Source organism: Branchiostoma lanceolatum, chromosome 8 (genome assembly GCF_035083965.1).
Source record: "Branchiostoma lanceolatum isolate klBraLanc5 chromosome 8, klBraLanc5.hap2, whole genome shotgun sequence".
Lineage (NCBI taxonomy): Eukaryota > Metazoa > Chordata > Leptocardii > Amphioxiformes > Branchiostomatidae > Branchiostoma > Branchiostoma lanceolatum.
The window spans coordinates 22,432,990-22,456,861 of record NC_089729.1 but is presented as its reverse complement, the minus strand read 5'-3'; the positions used below and the strand labels follow the sequence as shown (position 1 = coordinate 22,456,861).

The 23,872-nt window shown below is 44.3% G+C and overlaps 2 protein-coding genes and 1 long non-coding RNA gene across 3 annotated transcripts; 2 read left to right on the top strand and 1 right to left on the bottom strand.

Annotated features, from left to right (window-relative positions):
- Window positions 1-1,397: 1,397 nt before the first annotated feature.
- LOC136439576 (octapeptide-repeat protein T2-like) lies at window positions 1,398-3,468 on the bottom strand. The gene is made up of 3 exons (XM_066434995.1): window positions 3,391-3,468; window positions 2,393-2,834; window positions 1,398-1,855 (listed from the first exon to the last, which is right to left on the bottom strand). Exons 1-3 carry the CDS (start codon window positions 3,466-3,468, stop codon window positions 1,398-1,400), a joined length of 978 nt encoding a protein of 325 aa, XP_066291092.1.
- A 7,416-nt stretch (window positions 3,469-10,884) lies between these two features.
- On the top strand, window positions 10,885-16,198 carry LOC136440648 (uncharacterized). The gene is made up of 2 exons (XR_010756690.1): window positions 10,885-14,716; window positions 15,254-16,198. It is a non-coding gene; the product is annotated as an uncharacterized lncRNA (long non-coding RNA).
- Window positions 16,199-19,830: 3,632 nt separating this feature from the next.
- On the top strand, window positions 19,831-20,433 carry LOC136439575 (uncharacterized). The gene has a single exon (XM_066434994.1). The coding sequence runs from the start codon at window positions 19,831-19,833 to the stop codon at window positions 20,431-20,433; it is 603 nt and encodes a 200-aa protein (XP_066291091.1).
- The last annotated feature ends 3,439 nt before the right edge of the window (window positions 20,434-23,872 follow it).

Sequence of the window (23,872 nt, the reverse complement as noted above, 5' to 3'; positions counted from 1 at the left end):
GTTCTGTGTCTGTATGGGTCTCTGTCCACATTACTCTCTGTCTGTCTGACTGTGACTCTTTGTCTGATTCTTATTCTGTCTAACTCTCTGTCTGTCTGTCTGTCTCTCTGTCTGTCTCTCTGTCTGTCTGTCTGTCTGTCTGTCTGCCTGCCTGCCTGTCTGTCTGTCTGTCTGGGTCTCTGTCAGGCTGACTCTCTCTCTGGCTCTCTGTCTGTCTGGCTCTCTGTCTATCTCTCTGTTTGTCTGGGTGTCTGTCTTCCTGACTCTCTGTATGTCTGGCTCTCTGGCTGGCTGACTGGCTGGCTGGCTCTCTGTCTGTTTTGCTCACTGTCTGTCTCTCAGTCTGTCTGGGTCTCTGTCGGCCTGACTCTGAGCCTAACTCTCTGTCTGTGTGACTCTCTGTCTGACTCTCTGTCTGGCTCTCTGTCAGGCTGACTCTCTACCTTTCTCTCTCTCTGCCTGTCTGTTCTGTCTGTCTGGGTCTCTGTCTGCATGGCTCTCTGTCTGCATTATACTCTGTCTGTCTGACTCTTTTTCTGGTTCTAATTCTGTCTGACTCTCTTCTTCCTGTCTCTCTCTCTCTCTCTCTCTGTCTGTCTGACTCTCTGAATTTCTGTCTCTCTGCCTGTCTCTCTGTCTGTCTGGGTCTCTGTCTGGCTGACTCTCTCTCTCTCTCTGGCTCTCTGTCTATCTTGCTCTCTGTCTATCTCTCTGTTTGTCTTGGTCTTCCTGACTCTCTGTCTGTCTGGCTCTATGGCTGGCTGGCTCTCTGTCTGTCTCACTCTCTCTCTCTCTGTCTGGCTCTCCGTCAGGCTGACTCCCTACCTTTCTCTCTGTCTGTCTGTCTGTATGTCTGTCCGGGTCTCTGTCTGCCTGATTCTCAGTATGTCTGACTCTCTGTCTGGCTCTCTGTCTGTCTGACTCTTTGTCTGGCTCTCCCTCTGTCTGACTCTCTGTCTGCCTTTCACTCTGTCTGACTTACTGTCTGTCTGACTCTCTGTCTGTCTATCTGTCTGTCTGACTCTCTGTCTTGCTTTCTGTTTGTCTGGCTCTCTAACTTTCTCTCTCTCTCTCTCTTTCTTGGTTTCTGTCTGTCTGACTTTCTGCCTGCCTCTTTGCTGTCTGTCTGGGTATCTGTCTAGCTGACTTTCTGTCTGGCTCACTGTTTGTCAGGCTCTTTACCTTTTAACATCTGTCTGTCCGGGTCTCTGTCTGCCTGACTGTCAGTCTGTCTGACTCTCTGTCTATCCTGCTCTTTGCCCATCTCTGTTTGTCTGGGTCTCTGTCTGTCTGTCTGTCTGATTCTCTGTCTGTCCGGGTCTCTGTCTGCCTGATTCTAAGTTTGTCGTACTCTGTGTCTGGCTCTCTGTCTGGCTCTCTGCTTGTCTATCTGTCTCTCAGTCTGCCCGGGTCTCTGTCTGTCTGGCCTCCTGTCTGACTGTCTGTCTGTCTGTCTGACTCCTGTCTGGCTCTCTGTATATCTGACTCTCTGTCTGTCTGGCTCTCTGCTTGTCTCTAGGTTTCTCTGGCTCACTGTCTATGTGAGTCACTGTCTGACTGACTCTCTGCCAGTCCCTCTCTCTGTTTTTTGGTCTCTGCCTGCCTGACTCTCTGCCTGGCTCTCCCTCTTCCTGACTTTCTTTCTGTCTAGCTCTCAGCCTGTCTGTGTCTCTGTCTGCCTGACTCTTAGTATGTCGGTCTCTTTGTCTTGTTATCTGTCTGGCTGGCTCTCTGTCTGCCCGACTCTCTGTCTCCCTCTCCCTTTGTCTGGGTCTCTGCCCGGCTGACTCTCTGTCTAACTCACTCTCGACGCATGTCTGCCTTTTTCTCTGGAGGAAGATTGCTGCCCGATGTGCTATTTTGGCAGTGGAGGATCTAAGTCTAAGTAAGTCTATCTCTCTGTCTGTCTGGCTCTCTGTCTGTCTGGCTCTCTGTCTGCCTGACTCTCTGTCTGTCTGACTCTCTGTCTGTCTCTCTGTCTGCCTGGGTTTCTGTCTGTCTCTTTGTGTGTCTAACTCTCTGTCTGTCTGTCTGACTCTCTACCTTTCTCTCTGTCTGTCTGTCTGTCTGTCTGTCTGTCTGTCTGTCCGGGTCTCTGTCTGCCTGACTCTCTCTGTCTGTCTGGTTCTGTTTCTGTCTGGCTCTCTGTCTGTCTGTCTGGATCTCTAGCTAGCTTCCTTTCTTACTGAATCCCTGTCTGTCTGTCTCTTTATCTTTCTGGCTCTCTTTGTCTTTCTCTGTGTCTGTCAAGGTATCGGTCTGTCTGGTTTTCTGTCTGTCTAACCCTTTGTTTGACTCGCCGTTTGGTTCTATGCCTGTCTGTTTTTCTATCTAGCTGGCGTTTTATCTGCCTGGCTCTCTGGCCGGCTGGCTCTTTCTCTGGCTGTCTGACTCTTTGTCAGGCTCTCCCTCTGTCTAACTCTCTGTCTAACTCTCTGTCTGTCTCTCTGTCTGTCTGTCCCTCTGTCTGCCTGACTCTCTCTGTCTGCATGGCTCTCTGTCTGACTCATTCTGGTTGTCATACTGTCTAACTCTTTGTCTGTCTGTCTGTTTGTCAGTCTGTCTGACTCTCTCTCTGGCTCTCTGTCTGTCTCTTTTTGTCTGGGTGTCGTCTTCCTGACTCTGTCTGTTTGGCTCACTGCCTGTCTCTCAGTCTGCCTGGGTCTCTGTCTGCCTGAATCTCTGCCTGGCTCTCTGCCAGACTGACTCGAGCTCTCTACTTTTCTCTCTGTCTGTCTGTCTGGGTCTCTGTCTTCCTGACTCTCTGCCTGTGTCTGTCTGCCTGGGTCTCTGTCTGCCTGACTCTCTGCCTGTGTCTGTCTGTCTGTGGGTGTCTGTATGCATGACTCTCTGTCTGTCTGACACTTTGTCTGTTTCTAATTCTGTCTGGCTGACTCTCTCTCTGGCTCTCTGTCTGTCTTGATCTCTGCCTATCTCATGTTTGTCTCGGTCTCTGTCTGCCTGACTGTCAGTCTGTTGGACTTTCTGTCTTACTGACTATCTGCCTGCCTCTCTGTCTGTCTGTCTGGGTCTCTGTCTGGCTAACTCTAAGTCTTTCGGACTCTTTGTCTGGCTCTCGGTCTGTCTCTCTGGCTATCCGACTGCCTGGCTCTCTGTCTGGCTGACTCTCTACCTGACTCTCTGTCTATCTGGGTCTCTGTCTGCCTGACCCTCTGTCTGCCTGGCTCTCTGCCTGTCTGGATCTCTGTCTGCCTGACCCTCTGTCTGCCTGGCTCTCTGTCTGCCTGGCTCTCTGCCTGTCTGGATCTCTGTCTGCCTGACCCTCTGTCTGCCTGGCTCTCTGCCTGTCTGGATCTCTAGCTAGCTCTCTCTCTGTCCGACTCTCCGTCCGTCTGGCTCTTTATCCTGCTGGCTCTCTCCGTGGCTTACTCTCTGTCTGTCGGGTTCTCTGTCTGTCTGGTTCTCTGTCTGTCTAACCCTCTGTCTCACTCGCTGTCTGGTTCTCATGTTTGGTTCTTTGTCTATCATTCTCTCTATTTAGATGGCTCTTTGTCTGTCTGGCACTCTGGCCGACTGGCTCTTTGTCTGGCTCTCCCTCTCCAAATGTGCTATCCCACCCCCAGTACAGTATGGAATGCACACAATTCAAAACAGATGTCTCATACTGAAAAACTAGCCTTGTTTTCTCTGGGCAACAAAACACCACTTATGGCTTACACACCGATATAGGTCAGACAACTGAAAGTCAACAAAAACAGAACAAACAGAAAGTCTATCCTGAAAAAAGACAAGGTAGTAACACCAACTGTTAATTCCGAATACAATCCAGTCGAGGTCTCAGTCCTAACCTGACAAAGGTCAAGTAGTTCTACAGTTCCACTGACAGGAACTGCCCAGCCTACACTTCAACGTATGTCCTTTCCTTGGTTGCTTCCTCGTCCGAATAGGTCCTGTTGCCTGGGTCCTGGAACCGAGATCCTACTGGAATCTGCTCTTTACCCCGAACTTCTGATGGACGCTTTCTTCCATGTCACGTGTAGACGCCTCTCCGCAGAAAACCACGGAACAGAACAACAGTGTCCGCTACTGCAGGCTAGCACACGGTCCTGGCAGAACTCCGCTTCTCCAAACGGCCCTTCTTGGTCCTGACAAAGTTCTCCTGCCTTGACCCACCCATGATGCAGTCCTACGTGTTAACCCAAGATATGCTGTCTTGCACACAAACGCAAGGTCCACCGCTCCTTACTGGTTTACAATGTTTCCGAAATCTTGCCTGGTTTTCCGTCGATCCTGCCGACAACGCCAATGTGATGATTCTTGCGAATCGAAGGTTCTTTTAAGCATCAGACGGACACTCCAAAATCTATTTAGAACTACATTTATTCCACTGATCGCACAATCACCCTCCTTGGGGCTCATTCTCATTCTTTCTTCTTTATTCACATATCAAGACTTGAAGACAAAAACATGCCTGGATGGCGATGATATTAACAATAGAATACAAAACACTTATATACAATATATTAATATACATCCATACGTTCATCACTGATATAACAAATGTCCATTAGTGCACATTAGGTTTTACTGTTTGTTGTACAGTCTGATGGCCTGTTGTAGAAAAGAATTCTGTAATCTTTTTGTTCATGCTGGGGGGATGGAGATGGTGTGTTTGTTCCTGAGTGACCGTCCAGTGGCTGTGGATCTGCAGGGGGGGGGGACGAGATCGTGTAGGGGGTGGTCATCTTGGAGCATTTGTCTGAAGAGTTTGACAGGGGCATCCTCGCGCCTAGACTTGAAGGTGGGTAGTTTAGGCACATCACGCCGGCCTGCTCGGCTGGTGATGCGAAGAGCTGGCCGTTGGACTCGCTCTAGTTGACGTTCCTGTTCCTTGCTGCACCCGACAAGGAGGACATGCCCGTATTCAAGAACTGGGCGTACAAGGGACAGGTATACTAGGACTAAGTCAGAAACGCTGGTTCCTTGTTTGGACAGAATTCGAAGCTTCAGGTAGTGCAGTCTACGTGACGCTTTTGTCACAGTAGAGGTGACTTGCTCTTGGAGTGTAAGATTCTTGTCAAGGAACTAACATCACACGCGAGGGAGTCACAGAGTTATTGAAAGAGCTCAACCCGCATAAGGCACGGGGTCCAGACGGCATAAGTACCAGATTACAATTGGAACTCGCGGTGGAGCTGACCGTCATCTTTCAGTCATCACTGGCGTCTAGTGTTGTCCCAGATGACTGGAGGACTGCGTATGTTACTCCAATTTTCAAGAAGGGCGAACAGTACAATCCCGCCAACTACAGGCCGGTTTCGCTTACATGTATTGGTTGTAAAATCTTGGAACATATAGTTGTCAGTTCTATGATGGAGCACTTCGATACTCACAAAATCCTCAATGACAATCAACACAGTTTCCGACGAGGGAGATCCTATCCTGCGAGAGCCAACTATTAGAGCTCGTAGAGGAACTGACGTCCAACCTAGAGGGGGGCAAGCAGACAGATATCCTAATACTGGATTTCGCGAAAGCCTTCGACCGGGTAAACCATAGCCTACTGACACACAAACTTCAGTGCTATGGTATCAAAGGCCTGGCCCTTACATGGATTACCAGTTTCCTCAAGGATCGCGGTCAAGCCGTAGTAGTCAATGGATGTTACTCTCCGTTCGTCGGTGTCCAGTCAGGGGTACCCCAAGGCTCTGTACTAGGCTCATGCTTGTTCTTGGCCTACATTAATGATCTAACCTACTGTATGTACCAATGGTCCGTAGAGAAGTATATAGAAGATCTATCTCCTACTCAGGTACAACTCTATGGAACAGTCTGACACCAAACTTGAGAACGGCGCCTTCAGTTGCAACATTTAAGAATATGTTGCGTCGAGTAACTACGAACTGAGTATCATAACCGAATAGGGAAATGATGTTATATAGTCGACTTATCTTTATATACCGAATTTGATTATGGAATACTGATTGTTACGTTATTTTTGTATAACAATTTATGTTTCTATTATACGATGGTACGTTGAAAGGACCCCTGACCTTCTCCCTTGAACTCTTGAAAAACGGCCTCGGCCGAAGAGTGTATGTTGTACATACTTTCAAGGTTAAATAAAGGTTGAAAAAAAAAAGACAAGCTAACAGCGACGTCACGGTTGTTCGCAGACGATACTGGGGTGTACAAAGTCACAGCAAACACCGAACAAGAGTCCGAAGACCCAAAATCTCCATGAAATTTGTTTTTATATGAGATGTGTTTATTTTGCCCTAGTTATTTGCTGTTGCCGCTGGTTGTTTTGTTTCGTGTGCCAGAGGGTATCCACGAAATAGAACCTAGAAAGGCAACATTTTCGGGAAAATGCAGGATATTCCCCTCCCATTACCTACACCTCAAATATGACGTCCTTAGCATTTACTGCAGTGTAAGGGAATTCTGAAGTTTCTGCATAGATTATGCAAACGACGTCTGTATTAGCATAATTTATGGTCAGGTGTGTTCAGCTTTCTTAAAGGTACCTACATCTGAAATATATCATCAGTAGCTTTTATGGTAAGGGCAATGCATATATTATGCAAAAACTCCTCGTTAGCATAATTTATGGCCAGATTTTTCTGACCTTTCATAAAGGTACCTACATGTCAAATATGAAATCCGTAGCCTTTACAGTAAGCGAAATACAAGGTTATACCTAAATTATACAAATGAGGTCCGCTTCAGCATATTTTATGGAAGGTGTATTCACCTTCCCTAAAAGTACCTACATCTAAAATATGACATCCGTGGCTTTAACGGTAAGGAAAATACACGTTTATGAATAGATTATGCAAATGAGGTATTCATTAGCATAATTTATGGCCATGTGTGTTCACCTTTCCTAAAATTACCTACATCTGAAATATGACATCCGTAGCCTTTACAGCAAGGGATATGCCTAAATTATGCAAATGATGCCCTCATTAGCATAATTTATGGCCAGGTTTTTTTACCTTTTCTAAGGGAACCTACATCTCAAATATGACATCCGTAGCCTTTACGGTAGGAGATATACACATTTACGCATAAAATATGCAAAAGAGGTCCTCATTAGCATAATTCATGTACAAGTGTGTTTACCTTTCCTTAAGGTACCTACATCTTAGATATGACATCCAAAGTATTCACTAGAAGGGAAATACAAGTTTATACATACATTATGCAAATGAGGTCCTCATTAGCATAATTTATGTCCAGGTGTATTCACCTTTCCTAATGGTACCTACATCTCAAATATGACAGCCGCAGCTTTTGCGGTTAGGGAAATACACGATTATGCATAAATTATGCAAATAAGGTCCTCATTTGCATAGATTATTGTCAGGTGTATTGACCTGTTCTAAAGGTACCTTCATTTTAAATATAACATCCGTACTATGAAACAAAAGGTACATATAACTTTCTGCAACACAATTAGTAGAGTTACCACCCTTACATCTACTTGGTTTTGGGCAGCGGAACCACCAGCTGTTGGGAATTGGGGAATACTCGCCCTAGATAAGAGACCAATGGATTCAACAGGTGCGACCTCAAAGCCGATACCCAGAAGAAGTAGATATTCCTCATTACTTATGCAAATTCAGTCCAAATTTGCATAATTACCACTTCAGTTTGTACATCTCTGCCCAACCCACTTGCGTACCAAATAACATGAAAATCTGTCGTTCCTTCCTTCAGTTATTCTACTTGGAAGATTTTTACAAATCCGCCTCTGCAGCTCCAGTGACACAGACCAGGGGGCCCAAAATTGACCTTGACCTTTCTCCTCCTAACACCTACCCACATACCAAATATCATTACAATCCATCCACACGTTCTTCAGTTATGCTGATTTTACGCATCCGGTGACACAAACATACACACACGGTAACACAAACATACACACACTTACACAAACACTCAAACACAGTAACCTTGCATGATTTGCACTTCAGTGTGTACATCTATGTCCAACCTATCTGCGTACCAAATAACATGAACATTTGTTGTTCCGCATTTCAGTTATTCCCCTTTAGAACATTTTTACAAATAGGCCATTGCAGTTCCAGGGACACATACCAGGGGGCCCAAAATCGACCTTGACCATTCTCCTCCCAGCACATACCCACATACCAAATATCATTACAATCCATCTACACGCTCTACAGTTATGCTGACTTTAAGCATCCAGCGACACACATGCAAACAATTTACCTCCTTACTTATGCAAATTCAGTCTCATTTGCATAGTTTGCACTTCAGTGTGTACATCTATATCCCACCTACCTGTGTACCAAATAACATGAGTCTGTCGATCCTTTCTTCAGTTTTTCTCCTTAGAGGATTTTTACAAATACGTCATTGCAGTTCCAGTGACACGTGCCAGGGGGCCCAAAATCGACCTTGACCTTCCTCCTTCTAACGCCGACCTACATACCAAATATCATTACAATCCATGTACAGGTTCTACAGTTATGCTGACTTTAAGCAGTCGTGAACACAAACATACACACAGACACCAAACGCACGCAAAACAGTATCTCCATATAGCCTTTTTTCATGGAGATAACAACAAGAAGAACTCCAGCAAGACCCCCAACGCCTGTCCGAGTGGGAAAGTCAATGGGACATGCAGTTCCATCCTTCCAAATGCGTGTCGATGTCAGTTACAAGAAGTAGAAACCCTCTTGTGAGCTCCTACGTGCTACACGGACATACTTTGGACACCGTTAGTTCATTTAACTACTATGGGTGCTACCATGAGCCGGGATATGGCCTGGGAGGCGCACATCTATAAAGTCACCAACAAGGCCAACAGAGTTCTCGGCTTCCTAAAGCGCAACCTCAAGGCTCGTCAAGCATAAAGGAGAAGGCATATAAGGCATTTCTGGGGGCCCCCCTTGAATACTCAGCCACAGTATGGGACCCCCACACCAGGAAGAACATCGACAAGCTGGAAGCAGTACAGAGACGGGCAGCGAAGTACGTACTCGGCCGCTACCACAACACATCTAGTGTGAGCACGGGCAATAGGCAACGGTATTTATGTTGGGGACCCGCCGCGGTACATGTTTTCGCTCACATACTCCCGACGACGGTTTCTCCCGTCATCCTTTGCGCTAAATTACCTCTTACTTGCAGGCGACAGAAGCGTAATCCACGCAGGCGCAGAATGCCAACTTTGGAAGGAAATAGGTTTGGTACCCTTGGTAAGAGTAGCTGTGCAGGGTTTTTTTCTAGGATATGTTGGTATTTCTGAGCTGGATGTTACAGGTAAGGGTTTCTACCTTCTAATTGTGTTGAAAAATCAGACTTGGATCGATGTTTGTGGTGTCTGTAGGCAGTAGAAGTTTGGTGTTTTTGTGTGATTATCAGGTAAAGAAGGAGGTCAAAGGTAAACACAGCTGGATTCTTAGGGGTTGTGCCGATTAGAAAGTTGAAATTATGCTCTAGATTGAAACTTTAGAGGCCTGACACCCCTGCCAATGCATGTTTTTCATGGACTAAAACTCAGGTAGGTGACTTTTGACAGCTTCTTTCTTACATGATTGCCATATATTAAGATAGGAAGCTTGATTACACTTCTGTGGCCTTCAAAAATCACTGGGTAGGAAACGGCCATCCCCGATGTGCGTTATCACTTGAGGTGATTTCACTGGACGTCGTGGTGTAGCGGACTTTTTCGGTACTTTGTCGGGTATTTTGGGACTCAAGTGACAACATGTCAACGAAAGCTACGCTACACAGCAGTACGTTTTGATGTGAATAACAGTTGGTTTTTCACTCTTTTTGTCTGATTTTCGTAAACGGAAGGTAGACAGCCCGAAAGTAAGAAATTCTGTACGATAGTTCTCGTGAAACCAAGCTGCAAGGAGGGCAAATTCTTGTGTTGGAAACCGCGGCTGCCGGCTGCAGCGTTGGTTTCCGCAGTGCTTTGGTTCTCGCCGTTAGATAGATGATCTTCCACGCTGTGTTCTTGTAACTCTAATGTTTCAAAGTCACAGAAATCGAAGTCGCTCCACACAAGGTCATTATCGCCGGGTCACACCCGTGAAAACAAAGCAACTTTGCCAAGCGCTCGGCGTGGGATGTATGCATATCGGGGTAATTTACACCTTGACGCGACTTTGAATCTCACACGCTATAATCATAGTACAATGGTCCTGTCCACTCTCCTTCTGTATAAAATCTCCTTGGTGAAACAGATGCTACCGAATATAAACCGTATCGGTCGTTCTAAAAAATATATGTTGCTAGTGTATACCCGACTGTTGCAGCATTTTGGTAACTAAACTGCCGATACGAGGTTTGACATTTTTCGAATCGGCGCATGATTGTGGGGAGGGGGCGGTGGGCAAATATGCGACAACATGAGCTTCAGATGAGATAAAACGCACAGGAATAAAACTTTGGCGGGAACATGTCAAATTTTCCTACCTCTGATTGGCTAGCCGTTATGTCATCATGTTGTGCAGCAGCGACGTGCTGCGCCAGGAGCGGTACTGCTGGTGACGCTGTTAGCCGGAAATCGAGCAAATTCCGACAATACAAATAAAATGCCGTATATTTTTGTTTTAGACAACTTTTAGGCCCACAATATACTCTAGATTGGTAGCAAATGTCTCGCCGATGATAAATCGTTTTAATGTTGTGAGCTGAATTACGAAATTTAGCAGAAATTTGCGATATTTGAAAGGTCGTTTCCTACCTATCGCTCGCCCCTACGAGGCTAGCTGTCCGGCTCCGGCGAACCCTGTTCGGCGAACCCTATTCGGCTCCCCGGACCCCTCGCTCGTGCCTTCGGCATCACTTCGGGTTTCGCTCGGAAGCTCGGCACGGGTGATCCCCGCGTCGAGTACTTCGTCACGATCGGAACTTCAGCAGCTATTCAACGATAATACATGCACTATGCGAAAGGGGCTGATTTCCGGAAAAATTCGGAGTTGATATATTCCAAGACATGCTTGATATTTGGAATGTGTCCGGACAAGATGTCTGATATTTACCATATCCTGGAATATCCTGAGTCCGGACATGTTTTGTTGCGAATCCGGACGAATAAGACTTTCCTATATTTCAAGATACGCGCCATTGACGTTTCTTGCTTCCGAATGCATAACACGCTTTATATTCTGAACATATCCAAGGTAGTTATATTCCAGGAATAAATTTTGGACATATTAGGAGTTGACACGTAGCATGATATGCCTCATTTCCGGACCATTTTCGGACGACATTCGATATTTACTACATCCGCAAATATCATGATTCAGAAATTGTTCCGAAGCATATCCGGACGGATAAAAGCTTCCTGTTTTTTTCCGAATACGTGCCATTGGCGTTTCTTGTTCCGTACTCATGTTCAATTCACGACACAGATACAAGAGCTAGAGAGCTAGAGATATACCAAGAATCAGTGACAGTGTTCGGACATATTTGGAGTAACATGACATGCCACATATTCCGACCGTTTCCGGGCAAGGTTTTGGGGGTTCATTTCTGTTGCGTGTCCGGACAAATAAGACGTCTTTTTTTTCAAGATACGCGTCATTGGCGATTCTTGCTGTGATACGGTTCATATATTGTATGTAGGTTTCATTGTAATTGATCAAGGATTATGTCGCCCTTGAGATGATATATTTTGGAAATAAATTTAGACAAATTAGGAGTTGACACGATATCATATGAAGCACATACTCCATCGAAATACTATAGATCTATACTAGTGATAGCGGTGCATTATAAGAAAGTTACATATCCGGAAATATCATGCTCAAAATTCACTCAAAATACTCCATAGACGCGTTGCAGTATGGGAAAGCTCCATATACGGACAGTATCATGCTCCAAATTTACTCATGATACTCCATGGAAGCGTTGCAGCATGGGAAAGTCCCATTTTCGGACTAAAACAGGAGGCACTCATGGTCAGAATATGCGATGTGCTGTACTATTGTTCGCCGTACAGTGGCGCTGCAACTTTATCATGGTGGCAGCACATTCTAGGCTATTTGATGATACTGTCACCAAGGAGTATCAGGAAGCCAAATTCAACCGAGAATAAAACGCATACGGGTGGTGCAGTTTCTGAAAGTCAGGTCATTCGGAACCAGATTTTTTTTAGAACGGATCGGAGCTGAGGCACATTATATATGTGTGTTGGAACATAATATCTGTGTGTTATTTTTGTGCGGATGTAAACAGTGAAGTGTTGTCAGTGAAACGTCAACCGTGCGACAGTTTGACCTGATGGGACCGTACCACGCGTGTTTGGAGCAGTCAAAGCCCGACAAACAACGGTATATACCGCGCCACCACGATGTTTGCGAATGTGTGCAACTTGCAAGGTTTGAACTGGTAAGTACACAATGGATTTGTTTACAAAAAATAAGCTTTATCGCATGTAACCTGACCCCGTTAGCTCAGCTGCATCTTTCATGTCTTTGATACCCAAAGGCGCTGACGGGAGATTCCCCCGAAACCTTACTACCATCTAACAAATGACATGGATCATCATTATTAATCTACTCCCATTTCAACGAATGATGTTTAGGGTTGTATGTTTGGGAGTCTTCAACACACATAAAATGCATTTAGTAGTTTTCCCCTTGCTGGCGGGGCGGGCATACAAGCTGAAGCAAAAGCCGGGCTGGTACTACTGGGCGGGGCCGGGAAACTACCCAGGAGTGCTGAGCTCTATTTACCGCGGGATGACTGCTTTGGGCCGCCGAATGAACTGCTGGTCAATGGCCCGATACCAGTCTGACCAGCACAAGCCAAGACATTTTACATGATTATGTTCAATGCTATGATTGTATATTAAGGGTAAGACTAGCCTGTCAATAGCTTCTGTCTTTTAGTTATGCAAAACATGTACAAGCCTAACATCTGCGTGGAGGGTAGGGTTAGCTGACACTACAGTGGATACTTAGCAGGCAAATTGAGCAAGGAGGTTGATTTGAGGCTGTAGTGTAGTGTTCCCGGGAACGAGCGTTTCGCGATCTTCAACCAGACATTTGGAAGTGGCTACTGAGTCAGGACGATACTGGTCGGCAGTAGAAAAATCTGCACTGCTGACAGGATCATCCTGTCAGCTGTAACAGATAGAATAGACGACATAATGTGTCCTGATCTTATACAAAGGTTTCTCAGTAGCTAGGCAGTAAGCAAGCTATATTTAGGACTAAGACACGTGACCAGGCCGTATTCGGAAGCTCATCTGAATAGAGTAGTGTTGACCAATAGCGAGTGAGAACAGCTAGCTCCTTAGCATAAGCCCGCCGATTTGAACTCAGAAGCTATCCTGTGACTAAGGTAAGTGATCACACGTAGATTAGCTCTCTGTATTTTGTTCGTAATAAATACTAGATGATTGTAGAATATCCTACATTTCCATCATTACACTCAACCTCCGTAATCGTAACGCTCTAGATCGATTATTGTGCATCTTGTACTGTAGGCCTTTATAGTAGACTTGGCTTGTATAGTACTGCATATACTACGGGATAAATAACGATCCGAACAAGAGTATTAATCAAACCGGCTTGGCGTTCTTATCTCTACAGTAGCGTAACTTAAGCTATAAAGGTTAAGTCCACATCCTATACCCTAGACCAGAAAAGTTGCATTGATTCCTACACCGCTTGTTCGGACAACTGTGGTTTCTGCTTGCTTGTGAATTTTGTGTGCTTCTTTTTGCGCTGTCGGTTCCCGTGTACTACGCGTGTTAGCTTGTTTTCGGCCCGTTTCTTTGCGTAGCTAGTTAACGTTTCCCGACTGTTTGTGTGCCGTACGAGTGTTGTTGCTTTTCCTGTACTACCAAATTCTTTGTCCTGCTGTTTTGGCTGCAGTTTTCTGCATATTTTCCGTTTTCCAGCTGTGTTACTAGTGGCGTGGGTTTCGCGTCCGTTTTTTCACACTGCATAATTGATTGGACCTTGCCGACATCGCAGTCCGTCTCTAGTGTCCCGCTGTGCGCCTTTCGGGCCATTGTTTTGCCAAGAAGACCGCTCTCCTGGACGCCTTGACTTGCAAATGGATATACCGTTGTTGTCAGTTTTCTGTGTCCTATTCCATAAATTATTCTTTCACTATCGTTTGCTCAAAATCTCGTTTGTGTTTTTAGACCTATTCTGTTTTGGCTCCCCGTTTTGTAGTACCCATTTCTGTTTGGCTTTTTTTATTTTTGTACCATCATGGCGGCCGCCAAAACTAATGCCCCGGAGATTGATTTCGGTAAATTAGAGGCTGCATTGTCCTTCTTCTACGGCCCCATTCCTGCTTCGTCACCGGCGATGGCTACCCACCCCACGTCTTACTCCGAAGAGCTCCTGGCTCCCCGGTTTCTCTGCGTCTATCTAAGGCGGATGTACAGCCGCACACAGGACCCGTTCCACTACCGCAGCGACACCCAGGCTTTGCGGCAAAAGCGCAGCGAGACCCCGCAGCAATTGGAACTGAGAGTGCGCCAGGCTAGCCTACCCCGGAGCCGACCAGCGCACGCGCGACGACTACGGCGTGCAGGTTTTCCTGGACAATTTAGCCATAGATGACCTTAACCTCGCAATGGATAACATTAGTGGTAACCTCCATTAACACTAAAATTATTTCCTTCCTTCCACGAATTCAACCACCTGCACGAACATCTGAGGGCGCAGAGCAAGCTGCTAGAGGAGGACGGAAGGCTGAGGCGGTCAAGAGAAAAAAAATGATGACAAATAGGAGAGACAGGGTATGTGTATTCAACTTATTTATCTATTGAAATTAACAGATTGAAGGGATGGGTTAGGCGATTGTTCAAGTGGCTTTGTGCATGGCATCCACATGTTAGGGTATCATGAAGTTCAAGAAAACCTGGTATGCAACTGACACTAAAGTAGAACTATCTGACTAGTTTCTTTTTCATAAAACCAAATTCCAAAAGAAAGCTGTAATATTTATCAGGCATTTATGCATATTTTGCGTGTTTTCGGATTTTCTATCCAAGATCTAACATTCTATCTAAATTACAAGTGATCATTGGAAACAACGTTTATGAAAACTATTAGTCATGAAAAATGCATTTCCTACCAAGACTGGCTACATTTTGCTGGCTATATTTAGAATGGTAAAGTAATATGTATCTTGGTTTTTTAATAACGCGGCGGTTTGTGTTAAAAATCCCCCTATGATGATATTGGTTTGTGTCCTTCAAAATCGTTTATTGCAGTGTAGCCCTGCCCAGGTGCCCGCCATGCTTAATAACAAGATTTTTTCTGTACCCACTCAGCTGTTCAAGTCCCGAGTTCGGGTGGCAGGGGACGTCTTGGACAGAGAAGAATACGACTACCTGAAGTCATCAGGACAGGTTTACATGTCCGATGAAGTCAGCGATGAGGATGACAAGTCATCGGTGTGGGTCCAGCCACCCGCCTGGCGGGCGGACAAGTTAACGGACATAACGCGAAGGTGCCAGCCGGTCCTAGACCAGAATAGGAGAGACAGGCGCCTGCCCTTCTCCAACAAAGAGAGAAAGCAAGGGGAGGAGTTTACAGACAGATGTCCACCATCCAGCGGGCTGCACAGCCACACCTCATGGCTGTGGCCTCCCAGGAAGAGGAAGGCGCGGAGGGAGAGGAACGCGTAGAGGGAGGAGAACGCACAGAGGGAGAGGAAGACACGGAGGAAGAGGAAGACAGCGACTGAAGCTAGGAGTTGTGATGATGACTGATGACTGGTTTATACAACTTATAAAACAAACCACATGGCAGCCCTAGGGCTGAATTGGTAGGCTTGTTGACAAAAGGCTAGCTTTTTTTTACATACATTATTACAATAAAAGAAGCACATACAGTGGCATACTTCATCATTAAAACGTCACATTCCACTATTTACTATCACTGCTTAGTAAGTTGACCCTATAGTACGTAGATATGACTTTTTGTATATCTCACAGTGTTGGCTTTAAAAGTTTGTTGTAGTCGGTTTTTACTATCGTAGTTTAGCAAGTTGACCCGTAGTACGTAGATAAGCCTTTTTTGTATATCTCACAGTGTTGGCTTTAAATGTTTGTTGTAGTCGGTTACTCGAGCGAGTCTTTCACGACACAGTGGGAACCAGTCCCTGAAGGTCGGGGATCTCAGTCGAGAGAGTGCAAAGTTTCTGCATAGTTCCTCACGTCTTTGTGATAGTGGTGTTAGTGAGAGTTCTCCAATACAACTTGCATTTGATGATACTTCTGTTTTGCATTCGTGTATTGATTTGCCTAAATCTTTGGTGTGGTACTTCTGTTATTCTTAGTTCGTGCAGTATATTCGTCTATGTGTAAAGAGTTAGGAATTCAAAACATATCATACTGTATTAGGATCATTTTCTCTCCCAAATAGTCTGAAAATGTAACGCCTAATAGAGTTTCTGAAAGGAGAAGTGTTACGGTCCGATTCTCGGTACCGAATATCCTATGTAAACTTTCCGGAGCGTAACAGCCCGAACGCGCGGTCAGAAGTTAGGTCATTTTCTGAACGCATTTCGTCTTAAATGAGTCCGAAACTGGAAGTCCGGATATTATGAAGAGTACTGTGGTCCCGTTCTTGACTACGGAAATCATCCGAAAACGTGAGGAAGTTGAGTCGTTTTTTTGTCCGGATATATCCGAAAACGTTACCAATTCGGACGTATACGTACCTAAAAATATCCGGACATCACCATCTTTCAGCGTTACTATGAATCCGGATGTGAGGAGTAGTGTTACGGCCCGATTCTTGGTCCCGAATATCCTTAGTATATGCAATTTCCCGGTGTGTAACAGCTCCGAACGCGGTCAGAAAATATGTCATATTCGGAACGAGTTTTGTCCCAAATGACTCAAAAAATGTCCCATTACTGGAAATCCGGATATGAGAAATAGTATTATGTTCCCATTCTGGATTCCTAATATTTTCAGCATTTGCTATCTTTCCGGAGGTTTATTCCTCCGAACTGTGTCCGAAATTATGACATATTCGGAACGTGTTTTGTCTTAAATGAGTCCGAAAATGTCCCATTACTGGAAATCCGGATATGAGAAATAGTATTATGTTCCCATTCTGGATTCCTAATATTTTCAGCATTTGCTATCTTTCCGGAGGGTTATTCCTCCGAACTGGGTCCGAAATTATGACATATTCGGAACGTGTTTTGTCTTAAATGAGTCCGAAAATGTCCCATTACTGGAAATCCGGATATGAGAAATAGTATTATGTTCCCATTCTGGATTCCTAATATTTTCAGCATTTGCTATCTTTCCGGAGGGTTATTCCTCCGAACTGTGTCCGAAATTATGACATATTCGGAACGTGTTTTGTCTTAAATGAGTCCGAAAATGTCCCATTACTGGAAATCCGGATATGAGAAATAGTATTATGTTCCCATTCTGGATTCCTAATATTTTCAGCATTTGCTATCTTTCCGGAGGGTTATTCCTCCGAACTGGGTCCGAAATTATGACATATTCGGAACGTGTTTTGTCTTAAATGAGTCCGAAAATGTCCCATTACTGGAAATCCGGATATGAGAAATAGTATTATGTTCCCATTCTGGAATCGAATATTATCCAAACACGTAGGGGCGTGTCGTCCGGATATTGCCCGGATATGTCCGAAAACGTTCCCAGTCCGGACGTATACAAACTTTGAAATGTCCGGAAATAACCCCCTTTCGCATAGTGATGTACCTTTGCCTACCGCCTGTGGTGTGAGTAGTATGTTGAGTTCATCACTAGGGTGGAAATCGTTGGAGGAACGTCATGATGAGATGCCCTATCATTAAGAGTAAATTGGTTACACTACCAACGTGTCGAGATGAGATGTCTCTTCCTCAAGTGTTTTTGCGTTTCATCGCCTTCGCGATGAAACGCAATAAGATGCGTTTTACCTTGCAGTCGTGCTGCTAGACCCTGCTACCTTGCTGCTTGGTTCAACACTGTGTCGCACACAATAAGACCTTATATGGCAAGACCGTCTAAATTTGTTGTTCAGTCTCTGCCTTATATGGCAAAGGAGCAAGAAAATCAGACAGTCTAGAATTGCACTTCACACATGTAACCGCATGCAAACGCTGCAACTGATCAATGGAAAAAGCTGAGCACATTAATTGAATCTACATATTAAACTTATACTACTATGCTGGGTGATATAGGTGTATGTAAATATTGTAATTTTACAAATTGTGTTGACATACTGTATGTAAACTTAGATTCTCATTTTTTTTGATTTTCAACCATAGGGCTGTAGATCAAGAATATGAGCGTTGGACGTAGCTAGTATTACTTATTAGAAATTATATTCATCAGAATATACGTTTTATTTTAAAAATGGTACTGCCAGGATAAGGTATACTTTGAGATAGATTGCAAAACATTTGTGTTACAGTTGGGATCAGGATTTTTGATGCAAGTTTGACTCCGTTTCACCAGATTAGACTCTTTGGGAGTTAGGAACACAGTAATCAGCACGATATCGTATCATTGTCACAGTGACAATTTGCACCTCCAATCAAGTAGCTTCCCCTTCTATATTTTCAACCTCCTTGCTCCAATCAATTCAAGCCAATTTTGAAATATTAGATATGTTCAGTTGGCATCAGATGTCTAACCTTTTTTTTTTGCTTTTTCTTTCAGTTGTGACTGCTGCAGTCCCCAGCTGTCACAGAATTGGACCAAAGCCTACTAAATCAAACTTTACGGTCAATTAGAACAACCATTCGCACTAATAAAAATGTTACTCAATCATCTATTACTGCTTTTACTTCTGTACACACCTGTACTCATTACAAGACTATCCTGCCACTAAACAGACTGTGAACTTGAACTCATTACGAGACAATCCTCTGCCACCGAGCAGATTGTGCATTTGTACTAACTTCTGCCACTAAGCACACTGTGCACTTGTACTCATTAGCAGACTATCCTGCCACTGAGCAGACTGCATTTGTACTTTCTGACTAATAGTGTGTCACAATCACTTGTGATATTTATTCCTATTCACATACATATACTGTACAGATACAAATACACATATTCGAGTATGATGACCCTCTCAGTTCCTACACCTGAATGAGGAGGGTTGATATTGCTATAGCAGGCTTTTTATGCATTTCTGTTATTATGTGTACCGTATAACTCGACAACCTGTAAACGGATCTTATCAATATTTGGCAGTTCAGTAGCATATGTGGAAATGAAAACCAATGCAGTGAAGGTGAACATCAAATTAAGGCCCAATTAACATAGATAATGAAGAAAATTTATTTCGTTCCATTGCACAATACGACTTTACGACATGTAAGACCAGTCACCTAATTCATAAACCAAGGAGGTTAATTTCCACGTAGATGAAACGCCAGCTTTTTGCAAAGCTCTTGTTTCTTTATGGCTTGAAGCACACTAAGGGTTCCAGACATGGAGACATCGTCCGCATAGCCCACGTTCATGGTGTCAAGACGTACTGCTGTTCTTGAGCTCATAAAGAGCAGAAAATGGTACGGGGGCAGAACACCACCTTGTGGTACACCTGATGTTGGCTCCTTCCAGGGGCTGACCGCACCACCGCCTACCACCCTCTGACGCCGACCGCTAAGGTAACTGTGGATCCAGGTTACCTTGCGTGGACTGGCCTGGATATCGATCACATGCTGTAGTAGAATGGCATGGTATTGATTGACGATGCTGCTTCTGATGCCTCTAGTCCGGTATGGAAATACGTGGATGATATGAACATGCTCCAATCAAGACTGCTTAAACAACCTTCAACCCTACAGTCTGATCTGGATCAGTCATGCCAATGGACTTTAAACAACCATATGCTACTAAACGACTCTAAATGCCTTGCTATGCACATCACATTTTGTCGGAACTATCCCCCTCTGCCACCACTGCGAGTCAACAATGCACCGCTAGCTGTCGCGCCCAGCCTTAAGATCCTTGGACTCCACATCCAGAACAACCTTCATTGGGACGTCCAAGTCAAGCAGATGGTGGGAAAGGCCGCAAAGAAACTCTACCTCCTCAAAAGACTCAAAAGGTTCATGTTATCGCGTAATGACCTGATCACGATCTACACATGCTATATCAGACCGATCCTAGAATACGCTGCACCTGCCTGGACATCTAGCCTCACCAAACTGCAAACTGAGAAACTCGAACAGATCCAAAAACGAGCCTACCGGATCATACTGGGCAACGACTACACTAGCTACTCCCACGCCCTGCAACAGCTCGGACTCAAAACACTGGCACAAAGAAGAGAGGACTTGTGTCTCAACTTTGCAAGATCTCTGATGGAGTCCAACTTCAGGGACTGGCTTCCGAGCACAAGAGGGGACATATCCGGCCGGAACACCAGAAACAAACAGAAACTTAACACACCACTCTGCCGCACCAACAGACTCAAAAACTCTCTGATTCCGTACCTTGTATCCCTGCTGAACAAGTGACTGATCTCCTTAACAATTCCATGTTTTCCCTACTCCATTGTACCAAACAATACAATCCTGTCACGTTTCGAATGTTTCAATGTTTACAACGTCAGCTGTCCTCACGTCGTGTTCTGTTGTTGTAAATGAAAAGTCTTTTTAAATAGCACCATTGGTAAACTTTGTATATTTGTATATAATCACATAATTTTTATGCGAGCAAATGTGAAAATACTCGCCAATTCAGACTTGCCAGTCTGCGATGTGGTATTTGATAATAAAGTTTTCAAAGTTTTCAAGTTTTCATGGTCGACACGATCGAAGGCTTTAGACATGTCGGCAAACAGAGCTCTGATGATGGTTGGCTTCTTGGAATCCAACGCTGTTAGCCAGGTTTGTACCATGCGTACAAGAGCGATGGTTGTGGAGGAGCCCCTCATGTAAGCGTACTGGTCTTTTATGACGGCATGTAGGGATGGAAGAAGTCTCTTCAGACAGATTCTGAAGGTATTTTTTAAAGACTTGTAATTGACTCTTGACTGATTTTGCTAGAATAATTCTGAAGGTATTTGAAGGCACTTGACCATTGAATTGAATGAGGTTGACATGAATACTGTTATTTTGAGACACTTGAACCAGCTCATCAGACTGTTAGAAGGTAGTTGGAGAGAAAGGATAAGGGAAAGAGAGCAGAATTGACAAGAAGGATTTAACAGTTGGGAATAAGATATTGGTGTTGTGCCCTACGGAGGATGGGTAGCAGGGATAATATTTGCACGGACTGAATTGAGTAGAAAAGGTTTGAAAATTGTTACCTTATAGTCCTGTGCAAATTTTGTCATTGACATTCATATTAGATGAGCGCTGTTGACACAGAACTTTCACTCCAAAAATTGTTTTTTTTTTGTGATTGACAATGTCAGTCATTAGTATACCATAGACTCTAAAGAATTGGCACATTGAAGTCTATCAACTTTGACGAAATGTGGAACTTATTCTTAGCCCTGAAGTAACACGATGTCTTCATCTACCTCTTTGAGAGTTGGCCAATATGGGTTCCTGTTTTGTAATGACATGGAGACGGAAAAGGAACTATATCTAACTGTGATGAAGTTTTATCATATTCCAGTGGAATCATGACAATGTGAGACAGTGGACCAATGCAGGGCACTTATGATGTTTACGTGAGTGTATCAGGAAGTCTCCGGACATTTACTCTTGATGTGTTTCATCCTTTTTATACACAGTTGGATCGCATCGGACGTAGTCACAGGAAAGCGACATTCGATAGCAGAATGGCTAATTCTAACGTTGAATTAAATTTCTAATCTTTTCTAGTTTCTTCTTACTGTATCATGTTGTGGTTATGGCCATCCGTGAAACACTCACGCCAAGATGATGTATTGTGTTGACAACGTTCATTATGTTGTTTGTAGCTCAAGGATAAACTTGTTCACCGCCAGGAGGAAAATAAAGTGTTTGGTATTGTTTGGTATTGTTTTGGAGGCAGCCAAACGTATGATGGGAAAGAATAAGGTAAAGAAGGAAGTTGTCACAGCAGAACTTTTAGCCAAGTTGAAACAACTTCCCTGTCTTTGATCGTTTTCGACAAGATGCGGTGCCTGAACCAGGCGGCGCTCTCCCCCCAAACAAGTGTCATGTGTTGTTATTGTGAACGCATCTTGGGGAGGGGTGAAACTAGTGTGATGCAGAAAATCGCAATTAATAACGTTTGACGAAGTCATTAGCGCGAAATTGTGTTTCTGCAGTAACACAGTTATGTTGAGATGTACACAGGTGAAGACTAATGAGGGTGTGGCATCCAGGTGTGAGAGTGCAGACAGGGTATAAGAAGACAAGACATGCTGGGATGTTCATTCGAGGTCGCTACAACAGCCTGCTTCACTTTTTTTTTAAATTTGTTATTTAGCTTGTTATTTAGCAAGAAACGCGTTTGAAATGAACTGTTATCGCAGACTGCTACGAGTGCACTGGACATCACACACCACAAACAAAGAAGTCAAGGAGCGTATCCACACTCTACAAGGCCCACTTGACAGTTTCCTGTCCTTAGTTAAAAAGAAAAAAACTGCAGTGGTTCGGACATGTGTCTAGGGCGAAAGGCACACTTTCACACACAATTCTTCAAGGAAAAGCGGAGGGTGCGCGGCCGCGGGGACGTCCCCGTCGGTCGTGGATCACAGACCTAAAGGAGTGGAGCGGTCATTCAGCCAACCAGATGACCAGACTGGCGGAAGACCGCCAGCAGTGGAGAGACTTCACTGAGAGTCATGCTGCCCCGACGGCTGATTAAGCTATGGGAGAGAGTGAGTGAGTGAGTTAGCAAGAAAACCCAGAGAAGAAAGTTGTTTTGCATTGGGCTCTGGTGTACGTCCCCTATTTTTTGGCCTTCAAATACAATGGGAGGTATATTTAGGGGTTGCGTAGCCGGCAAACAACCTAGTCAGGTCGTTGTGTTTATTGTAAAAGACGACGGTTGTGGAGTTTCTTTCTGAGAGTGAATTTGCATATCTTGGCAATTTTGTTTGTTGTTCAGCGACCTTATTCTGATGTGTTTGTTAATATTGTAGAGTGTTTTTTTTACTACGAAACCGCAATATACGTCTAGTTATTGTTTTAAATTGTTTGTGAAACGATTGAACAAACTACATTTGTAGTACTTGAATGCGTTACCGATGTTTCTTCTTCGGACGAAATTATATAACTGGATTTGATCATTTTTTGGTGTGCACACGACTTTGTTATGAGATCATTGCACAATGCAAGTGCGTGACATTTCTGTTTCGGTCCATTCGGATCTCTTTTCTGTTCGTTTCGACACTTCTAGCATTAAAGTTGCTCTCTCGCAGTCACCTGAACCAGGCGGCGCTCTCCCCCCACACAAGTGTCATGTGTTGTTATTGTGTACGCATCTTGGGGAGGGGTGAAACTAGTGTGATGCAGAGACAACTCTTTACACTGGGACTTCTGACAATTGTATCATCTTCATAAATGGACGACCGTAGTAAACATAGCCACTAGTTAATTTATTCTACCAATTAGAATATATAATCGCAGCCACCAAGGAGGGGAAGACAGGAGAAACACCTTGGTAAATGGAACACTCTATGTAATACTATATGATGTCTCAAGATTGATTTGCTGGATGGTGCTTTATGTACAGTTGTATTATTTTGACTAATAAAAAAACAAAAAAACAAAAAAACATAGCCACTACCACCTTCCCATTACTTAGCTCTTTTTACTTGTGATGAAGAGGAAATGTAGGATTTGTTTGCAATACTTGATCAACTCAGTTGGTGGGATGGGCCAACGTATCATTGGCTTATATTAAATGCCTTGATGAGTCAATATTTCCAGATGTCCTTTAGTTATTCTGTTGCTTTAAATTGGAGTCAACTTTCTTAGAAAGCAAGTTGGAAAGGTGAAATGAGCCCAA

Excerpts from the sequence above, each read along its gene's own strand:
- LOC136439576 (XM_066434995.1), bottom strand. The coding sequence starts at position 3,468 with ATGAGAACCAGACAGCGAGTGAGACAGAGGGTTAGACAGACAGAGAAC. Across the intron at positions 2,835-3,390 it reads GAGAACCCGACAGACAGAGA|ACACCCACAGACAGACAGAC; the intron begins GTAAGCCACGGA and ends TCATGCATACAG. Across the intron at positions 1,856-2,392 it reads GAGGGAGAGCCTGACAAAGA|CACATCGGGCAGCAATCTTC; the intron begins GTCAGACAGCCA and ends CTGCCAAAATAG.
- LOC136439575 (XM_066434994.1), top strand. The coding sequence starts at position 19,831 with ATGCACATCACATTTTGTCGGAACTATCCCCCTCTGCCACCACTGCGA.